The sequence below is a fragment of the Haplochromis burtoni genome, unplaced genomic scaffold, assembly GCF_018398535.1.
Source record: "Haplochromis burtoni strain Fernald_Lab_line unplaced genomic scaffold, NCSU_Asbu1 Contig_21, whole genome shotgun sequence".
NCBI classification, from domain to species: Eukaryota; Metazoa; Chordata; class Actinopteri; order Cichliformes; family Cichlidae; genus Haplochromis; species Haplochromis burtoni.
Window position 1 is genome coordinate 2,701,922 of NW_024582382.1, and position 10,490 is coordinate 2,712,411.

The 10,490-nt window shown below is 39.2% G+C and overlaps 1 protein-coding gene across 1 annotated transcript in view; it reads left to right on the plus strand.

Annotated features, from left to right (window-relative positions):
- Positions 1 to 10,490, plus strand: part of baiap3 (BAI1 associated protein 3) — a 52,381-nt gene that overhangs the window by 17,253 nt on the left and 24,638 nt on the right. Inside the window, exons 3-6 of the mRNA XM_005920250.3 lie at positions 7,202 to 7,289; positions 8,890 to 8,973; positions 9,166 to 9,273; positions 9,793 to 9,852. Of these exons, the coding sequence (XP_005920312.1) occupies positions 7,202 to 7,289; positions 8,890 to 8,973; positions 9,166 to 9,273; positions 9,793 to 9,852 (340 nt within the window). The remainder of the gene's footprint in view (positions 1 to 7,201; positions 7,290 to 8,889; positions 8,974 to 9,165; positions 9,274 to 9,792; positions 9,853 to 10,490) is intronic.

Sequence of the window (10,490 nt, forward strand, 5' to 3'; positions counted from 1 at the left end):
GGGAACTTGCACAATCGGTGGCTGACTAAATACTTTTTTGCCCCACTGTAGTTGTTTTTGCATTCAAACAAGAATTTAGATCGTATTGTGGGAATAACCAACCAGGGATGGAAAGTAACAGAGTAGTTCTGTGCATGCACTATTAAAAGAGGCAGTTGTGCTTTCCACTCTGATTTGGATAAATATTGTAAAGTTGACTGTTTTACAAGCTCTGCAAAATGTAATATGGTCTCCTAAATAGGTTATTTAAACATAGGATATATATAAACATCCTAAAGTGTATTTGTTCCAAACAGCTCCACCTGTCAAGTATCAGAGGAGGATGAGCCAAAATGCAGACTCCTAGGCAGACTGAATAAAAAAAGGAAAGCCCTTTATTTCAGCTGAAAACACATGGGGAGGAAAGCAGATGCTGTGAGGACAAAGGGTACACATACACACTGATGGTGACTTAGGAATTTAAACACAGTTGGGAAGAAATGAGACACAGGTGCACACAAAACAGGGAAACACACACAAGAATAAGCTTGGCACAGGGGAAAGACACAGGAGGATAGACAAAAAGGAAACACAGAGGATAGGATTGTAGGATTTTGTACTACACTGTACAAAAAAAAATCCTAAAAAAAACAGTAATATTCCGGCAGCTGGGGCGCCAAAATAATACCATAAAATAACAGAAAATAACTTTCTCATGAAAATACGGTTATTTTCAGTAATGACAATACAGTTTGTTGCCCTAATTTTACATGGGATTTTGCCTTTTTCAAGTGCTTTAAACATTAAATTAGGAACATTTTAATGTGATTAAACAATGAAATCACCTATAAACAAGGTCAATGAATGCGGCAATATGAATAATAATACTTAATTGTACAGAAATATACAGTTAACAGTTGGTTTAAATAATAATGGATTGCATTCATATAGCGCTTTTTGAGAACCTCAAAGCGCTTTACAATTCCACTTTATAATTCCCCTCTGGCCATCACCAGTAGGTGAAGTGTCTTGCCCAAGGACACAACGACCGAGTGTGTCCGAGCCGGGGCTCAAACCGACAACCTTCTGATTACAAGGCGAACTGCCAACTCTTGAGCCACGATCGGCCTAAATAGCAATAATAATTATTATTATTTGATGTAAAAACAGTTTATAAGAATCACTTTATATATTTTTCCATAGCATTACATTTGAATTTAACAGTTCAATCTTTCAAATAACGGACAAATATTTGTGAAATTATGATACATTTTTGAATGTATTTTAACAATATAAATATGCATATGTACAGACAAATACATTTAAAAAACAAGAAAATTCTGTTTTATTACATTTACAGTGATTTTATGTTAATTTACATTTGAAATGTAAAATCACAGTATATTTATGTGAATTTAATGATATTCTAGAAGAACAGTACAAAACTGTAAAATACACAGTAAAATACTTTTATATTACAATTTTTTTTACAGTGTATAAACAGTACTAAAATATAGCAAAAACTGAATCTTCAAAATACTGGGGATAATTGAGAACAAAAAGCTACCAAACAAAACCCACAGACCATGACACCACACTGATCAGGATAAAATTTATATACGGATTGCTCTCGGATTGCTGGCTTACATGTGGTTCCTGCGGTTCTTAAAGTAGAATCACTACTTTTTTATTTTTGCATTTTTCTAATGCCTTTCCTTTAACTGATATAAATATCAGAATGTATCTTATATCACAGTACATATTATAATTGTAATGAATGAACATGACATAGAGTGAAACATTGTTGCACAAGGATGTTTCATGAATTAAAATGAATTAAAATGTCAAATTTAATTAGCGGGTTTCTGGCATTTAGAGCATTCTGGATCAGAAATTGGAACACTTTAAAAATTACTCAGTTTGTAGTTAAGCTTTAGTTTAGTTTAAAGTTCAGTTTTGGATTTGGTTTTTAGTTGTGGGAGTTGTGGAAATTATGAAAGTCTAAAATACTACCAGACAGGCAACCTCTAATGCACATTTAGTTGTGTCAGTAAGCACAATGTTACAACGCTTGGTCAGCACTTGTAAGGATTGCATTGTAGTACGCTGGGACTCCATTTAACTTCATTTTTCAGTGGGCAGGATAGTTCCACAGAATTAAATAGCTAGACTTTGGCCAACTGTGAGTTTTATGAGATCATGGGTTTGTTGCAGATGTGAAAAGATTTCCTGGTTAATGTTGTATACCCTCACTGGCCACTTTATTTGGTAAAACTTGCTAATACTGGGCTGGACTCCCTTTTACCCTCAAAACATCCTTAATTTTTGAAGATAAAAGGGGTGATCTGCTCTGATACTCATCAGACCGCATCATGTTTTTCCAAAGTTCTTTTGTCCACTTTTGAATGTCAGCCTCACCTTCTTGTTCCTAGCTGATAGGAGTGACACAGTGTGGTCTTCTGCCACTATAGCCCATCTGCTTCCAGATTCAACATTATGTTTGAGTTAATATTGGCTATCCAAAGCAGACTGGCCATTCTTCTCTGAACTCTGGCATCAACAAGGCATTTTCTCTTTCACTGCAGACCAGTAGATATTTTCCCTTTTGGAGACCATTCTCTGTAAATCCTAGAGATGGTGGTGTGGGAAAAAAACACCGACAAGCCTGTCTTCAACAACAATCTTGCCACATTCAAAGTCATTTATTAAATGACCTGTTATCCCAATGCTAATTTTGGGTTTGATCTTCAGTCGGTAGCCTTAACCATGTCTCCATGCCTAAATGCATTAAATTGCATTTTTTTCCCCTTAAAAATAACCAAATAACAACAGAGAAGACAAATCAAACACAAAAATAAACGTGTAAAAAAACAAAGTGGTCCCACACATTTTTACAACATTTGAAATGTTATAGTGATGCGCTATTCTTCATGGTAATGAGACATGCTGTGATGCATGGCCTGGGGACACTAGCACTAACAAGAAGACATGACGCAAAGCAGGACGTGGCAGAGATGCAGATGCTAAGATTATCATTTGGGTGACGAGAATGGATAGAATTATAAACAAGTATATCAGAGGGAAAGCTGAAGTTGAGACATTCAGAGACAAAGGTGACGATAAAATTCTGAGATGGTTTGGACATACAGTGGAAGCATAGTGGATATACTGGGCAAATGATGTTAAATATAGAGCTGCCAGACAGGAGAAAAGAGAAAGACCACCCTAGAAGATTTGTGGATGTAATGAAGCAAGACAAGCAGAGAGTTAGTGTGACAGAAGAGGATACTAAGACATAGTTAGATGAAGGCAAATGATCCGCTGTAATGACCCCTAAAGCGAGCCGTCAAAAGAAGAATAAGATTGTGCATGCTCAAAGAGCTCTGAGGGGGCACATCTTACTTAAAATTGTGAAAACAGTATGTGATAAGTGGGGAAAAAGTTGAAGGAAGGAATAGCCATTTACTCAAAGTATCCAGGAGAATTGTCTTTCACCTCAGCAATCCTTTAATTGTGTCTTTGTGTCAGATTTCTTGTTGACACTGCTTTTGTTTTCAGAAGGCATGCCAAACCTTTACTTTAAACCTGACAGTGGTCTGTTTTAAAATATGTCAGATCCACAGTCAGCCACTGACCCACGGAATGAGAAAGTAAAAACTGTGAAACGCAACTGGGAAGCAACCAAGAAGTCTTGAGTTGGAAATAATTTCACACCAGGCTACTTTTATGTCTGTCAGTACCACTGGCTGCATGAGCGACTGCAGATTCTTCCACGGTATTGAATGGAAAGATTCAATCAGAGCTTTTGTGATTTTATCTCCGCGCTGAAGCCTTCCACCTGTAATGTTTTGCTGCTTAATCAAATGTGTAATTAGAGTATAACAAACAGTCTTCTGTGTTGTTTTGAGGGGTTCCTTGTCATAGAGATCTCAGTTTATGATTGGAGCCACAGGCTTATATTATGGATTGACATCCATAAGGAATTAGATTAAAAATAAATAAATAAATAAAACAACATTTAACTTTACTAGAAGATGACGCAGATGACAGCGATGTCTGCAATATTAATTACTATGTATGCACTGCCATCATGTATTGGGGTTTGAAGTGAAGGGCTTCTGTCATCTTCGCACTCTCAGTCAGTTCAGGTTTATTCTGAGATATTCTTTTAGACAGAAGACATTCTTGTTTTTATTTGTTTTCCTTCTGATTTACTCTCCAGACAGGAAATCATAATTGAAGCATTTGAATGAATTCGGAAAATAAATTACAATAAAATGAGGTTTTAAAAAAAGGGACCTGTTTCCTAGCAACATCAAATCAGTTTGTTATTCTGGTAGCGTGCGTGTATGTGTGTGTGTGTGTGTGTGTGTGTGTGTGTGTGTGTGTGTGTGTGTGTGTGTGTGTGTGTGGATGAGAGATGGAGAGAACGATTTAACTTAATACATCTTTAATATATCTTTTTGATGTATCATGTTAAAATGGACTTGATTTGCATCATTTGTGCTGTACTGCTTCCCATGAACATGTTGTCCCAAGCCCCCAGAAAGAAAAAAAAGTATCCCAGACTGTTTGGACAAATCCTCAAGCTGACTGACAAAAGATGGGACAGATTTCTGGATACAAAAATACTCTGGGCAATTCAACCCGGATGTGGAGAGAACCGAGTGTCTCTAAACACAAGTCTTAGTGTGGAATGAAGCTTATTTGTACTATTTGTGCAAATGAAAACTGAAGCTCCGTGAAACAAAGCTCCCAATCCCTTGTTAGTGGAACAGGCTTTGTCTTTGACAGACTCGGTTTGGGGGTTTCTTTCAAATGCTGTCTGAGGAGGTTTACTTACGAAAAACAGCTGTGGTTTTATTTTCTGTATAATGCAGGAGGGTGGTTGAAAAGTATAGCTATGGGTTTTATTCAGAACTGTTTTAATGTAGAGCAAATTTAGCAGCTGTCCTGGTTATCACGTAATTGCTGGATTTTTTTGTTGTTGTTGAAATGTCACTTAGACAAAAGAAGATACCATTTGTTTTGGGATTTTTGATGGGAATAGGCAAGAAATCCTGAAGCAAGTTTGAGTGTCGAATTTTTTATTGAGTAAACATTAAATAATGCTTAGCTAGTCTTACTGACTAATGGACATTCAACAAGTTCCAAACATATTCAAAAAGGTTGGGTTTTTTTTTTTAAGTTTTATTTTTATTTTGGGGATGTTTTGAGGGAAATTTGGGTTTTAGTATCTGACCCAAAGAAACTTCAGATTAGATTAGTTGGGGATCAAATCACTAAGGCAAGATTCACAGAGGATTCAGGCTTTCCAGAATTTTGAGGTCAGGATATCTTTACTAGGGCAATTGTAATAGCAACTATAACCAGTTATCAAAAGACTAGCTAGCAGGGCTTTGACTAATGTTACCATTAGCCAAGCTAGCTAATGCTTGTTACTAACTTTGTTTATATCCAGCAGCTTGATTATTCACTGCAATGATCAATTACTCCTATAAAAAAATAAACAGACGGGCCAATTCATGCTCTCAGGATATTTGCATAAAAAATTTAATTGACTAACAGCCATGCTGGCACTTCAGAAGTTGAATTTCTCTTGACTTTCGCCATGTGTAGCGTAAGAAAAGAGAAATTCATTTCAGCAATGCATGACATCACCAACTCAAAGTGACAAGAAGTGAGAACACTGAAGCCTGAAATACAGCCATGTGAATCCTGCCATAATGACCAGTAAGGCTGCAATGGCTCAGTCACCTGAAATGAGTTGTCGACTTTTTATGGGTTGAAACTGCAATGAAGAAAATACTCTTTAGAAAATATTCATACATGATTTATTCCCTCCAAATATCTATAAGCTGTCACTTACCTACAAAAAAGATTTCTAACTCCATCAATTTTACAAACAGAGTCAGATGAAATGGCATCATGCCAATAAACTGCTTTGGTAAAATGGTTTCTTGGCTGTAGATTAAAAAAAACAACCACTGAAGGCCTAACATTAGACACTGATATTGGGAGGACTGACCTCACTGTCAAGCTGTACACCTCACTTTTCTTTTTTTTCTTTTTTTTTTTGGGGGGGGGGGGTATACCAAAGGCATGACACTCAAAGATAAATCAAATACCATTGCAATGCAGTGTTTTTCTCTTTATCCCTGTTCACAATTATAAACCCATAAAAAAACACTATGTGGTATAGTTATAGCCATGCATGAGTGTTATGTTAAAATGAATGTTTTAGTGACTCTGATATGATTATAAAAGTTTACCCAAGGAAACTTTCACTTTTCCAGTTCAGCTGGGCCTCACCCCAGTGGAAACTTCACCAACTCACCCAGCATGGCAGCAATTAGTATCCATTAAAAACCTCATGGGTTTACCATCTGCTGCCCCACCACTGTGATATTCAGTAAGTGCTGGGATGTGGGATGCTGGGATGCTAATAAAGGAGTGTGTCAGGGCCTCTGTGGACAGTTCTTTCAAAGTATGCCAGGATAAGAAAAGAGGTAGATGTGATGGTAGGGTTAGGTGGTGGAGGTGAGAAGTTAAAGGCAGACGGCATGGCTGATCCTGATGGTTCCGCTACAGCTCACATAAGAGTGGCTGCCGGTGTCTGTGAATTCCATAAAGGCTGAGGGGAAGATTCCCCCTAGAGAGATTTGGACGATACTGGGAGAGATGGGGTGTAAGTGGTGGTGGTGGTGGTGGTGGTGGGGATTCCCAAGGTGTTCAGCCAGCTCAGTGAATGTGCCCGAATCACCATGACAACTGGGGCTGGCGGGAGTCCGGGGATTCACTCACACCTGGAGGAAACAGAAACATCATTTGCATTTTGCACACAGCCCGGCTCATAGCAGATTAACATGGTTCATGCAGGGTGCAGACATGCTGACTTTTTCTTTTTTTAAGCTTGGGACAAGAGGGTGTTTGATAAGTAATAAAAAGCTGAACGGTAGGCGATGGAGTCCAGTAGTTCAACATTAAAAGAAAAAGATCCTCTTTATTGACAGATGCTTCTTCAAAGTGTCTGCAAACAGGATGCTGTGTGATCCCACAAATGTCACTGAATCCTGCTGTAATTACCATCCATAAATAATTTAGGTTGATCAGATTGTGTGGGTGTATAACAGAGTACAACATGCATTTCAACTCACTTTTTTATTTTCCCTCTCTATCTTTAGAGATAATCGATTTTCAATGTGCTCCGTCTACTTGGCAGGATTTCAGAGGAGAGCGTGGAGTTCTTTGAGCGTATGAATGCCATCCTGCAGAAACAGGAGAACATGATGCGGGCGGCCCAGGCGGAGGTAACCCCCACCTAACCTCCGCATTTCTGTCTGTTACAGGCTTGAAACATGTACAGCATGTGTAGCGAGTGTAGATCTCTGCGCTGTCTTTCAGCCCACCACCATGACCACTCTGACGTCTATAGACAGACGGACTAGGTTAAGCGGGGCGCTCAAAGGGCTGGAAACTCGGCTGTGACAAACTGCTGTCGAGGCTGTGTTCAGTTTCTCCTACTGCCAAAGCTAGACAGTGATGCTTTTTAAAAATTTGTAGCAAATGCTTGATGATTTCATTTCCAAATTGCTGTATCGCTGTCAGCAAAATAGCCAATAAGCCCAAAGCAAACTGCTGACTGTGATCAAAACAGAAGGTATATTCACTCAGCATGCCATTTATCATATTGTCTTCTGGAAACATGATTTTTTTGTTTGTTTGTTTTGTTTTTCCCCTACCCGTCGGTGGCTAAATTTACGCTTATTTATTTATTTTGTTTGTGTGTGCAAAATAGAAAGACAATTGAACTCTGAATTTCTATTCCACCAGAGGGATCAAGTTGAGTCAGATTCATTTGTATAGTGCTATTCAAACACAAGGTAAGTCAAAGGGCTTTACAGAGGGCTTTCCATGCAAATGAAATTGAGTGACATCCCATTCTTAATACATTGGGTCTAATCCGATTTCAGCCCATTCCTTTCCACAAGGTTTAAGAGTTTGTTTATAGAAGTTTTTGACCATTTTTCCAGGAGCACAGAAGAGTTTGGACATTGATGTTGGCACTGATTTACGAGTTGTCCCTTGTAAACCTGTCCATAACTATTGACCATTTCTCCATTCTTGAACCAGTCGTCAGTGGAAGTTCAACTTGAGTTCCGTTTCAACTTTCGGTTTGGTTGTGATCATGTTGTCTTTCAGCACTTTTTGATGTTGTGCAGAATACATTGCTGAATCAATAACTACAACCTGACTGGCTCCTGAGGGTATGGGGACAAGACCATGCCTTTATAAGGTTCTTTTCATAGCTGGCATTGGTCAACAACAAACAAATATTGTACAAATATTTGTTGGCCAATGACTTTGATCCATCATCAAGAGCACATTCCTTTAGGCACGGTTTTTATCCTTGTGTTCAGTGGCAGGTTTGCTGTAATGTTCTTTTTGGAGAACAAAGGCATTTGACTACCCTTCAGTTTTTATGATTTTTTGACACCAATTACCTGCAGATCCTGTTAAATTATTTCGTTTTTTTATTCTTTTTCGCAAAAGAGAGCAGCTCTTAGGATGAGTTGTGCATTCATGGAAAAACTGCAAATCATTTGTAATCTGTGACACAGTAGGGATTTTTTAATCAGATATGTGTCTTGAAGATAATTTCCATGAAATTTCCTCAGTTTTCAGTGAGGCGTCTTAGATTGTAATTTTTGCTTTTGTGTTTTTAGTTCAAAAAGATTATTATTTTAATATTGTTGTATTGATGCTATTACCCAAATAAATGGGCGTTGTACTTCTCCTGAAAAAACAAACAAAAAAAGCCAAACATGTGTCTTATAAGTTCTTCCTCTCAACACAGCCTTTATCCAAGGCCAATTTTATTTTGGCTGAACTGGTTTTGTCCTCTCGCAGTGCCAAAGAGGGGCCTGCACAGTTCCACCACCCCAAGAGCATGTGGACCAGGCCTTTATCCCCGACAGAATCAGCAGGACAGAGGTGCGTGAGCTCAGCTTCTCTGTTTTCATCTTTTTTCAGCAGGGATTAAATCTCAAAACTCACAATAACAACACAGTTGAGGCTTTTTATTCCTGCTTTTGATGTGCAGTGGAGCAGAACGCATAAGGGCAAAAGAACACGAGCTTTTTATTTTTGAAAGGTTGTTATTAACTGGAGTGTGTTTTCATGTAGCTGGACCTGCTTTATGAGGAAGCTGTGTACACGGTGGTCAACAGGGTTGGAGTGCCCTCACCCGAACATGTGAAAAGTGACGATGAGCTATTTGCTTACCTGCTGAAGGTATCTATTTGTCTGTCTGTCTGTCTGTCCGTCCGTCCGTCTTTTTCTCTGTCTCGTGGACACATGAGAAGAGCAGACTGTATTTCTTGAGCTTCATTAAATCTCTGTCAGTAACACTGATGGTAGCCTCAGAGAGAGCGTTATTTGTTGTGAGCGGGCTGTAAGAATCAGAGCAGATGCTCTTGGCTCAAAACTGATTAAACATCAAAGCCCAGTCACACTGTGTACTGATATTCAGCTGTTATATTACATTCATTCAGATGATGTCATGCTATGAATCGTAGTCTCCTTTTGTTTTTTTCTGAAGTGGGCATCTTTTTCTGGCTTTCTTGTTTTAACAGAAGGTTAGCTTCTGCCAAGGACTTTGACCGAATTATGTTTTTTATATTTCTGAGATGGTTTGTTAGATTTAAGCAGTAACTCTGTTATCTATTTTGTAGGTTTTAATCTTGCTACCAAGAAACTCTAATTCAGATATGGTTAAAAGGTCTTTTTTGACTGACACTCTCCTCCTTAAAGGTTTTTGATATGGGTGAGGAAGAACATGAAATTATTCTCCAAAAAGTTCAAGAATCCAAGGTGAGATTTGTTTGTGGTGTTCAAGCAAATTTTGTGTCTTCTGTTATAGGACAGGCAGAATTAAGCTGCAGTATTATGTGACTTATATCAAATATGCTTTTTTCGGGTGAGCCTTTCACGATATCCCTAAGTTAAAGTGAAACATTGTAGAAAAAAAAAAATCCTGAAAAAAGTCAGCCATGCCCCCACAGGAGGTGCAGAGACCAAGCACAAAAACAAAAATGTGTCCAAAATGTGTGTTTGATGTGTCCATCAAAGGCACAGGAATGCAGGGAACAGTTCATAACCCCTCAGGGGGGCGACCCGGAGGGTGATGGTCCAGAAATCTATAGTTCGTTAGAGGCCGACGGCACAGGAGTTCATGATCAAATGGTTCAGGGGGCCAGCCGTGCGGACGGCAGTGGCGGCGATGGAGCAGGTCCGGGGGCCGCCCACAATGGCCATGACGCCCAGCCAGAGGCCTGGAAAGTGGCCGGTGATGTCGAGGAGATGACCGTGGAAAAGCCAGCTGTGCTAGGCGTGGACGAGGTGGTGGCGTGGCAATAGCAGGCGTGGACGAGGTGGTGGCGTGGCAATAGCAGGACCAGACGAGGCAGGACCAGACGAGGCAGGACCAGACGAGGCAGGACCAGACGAGG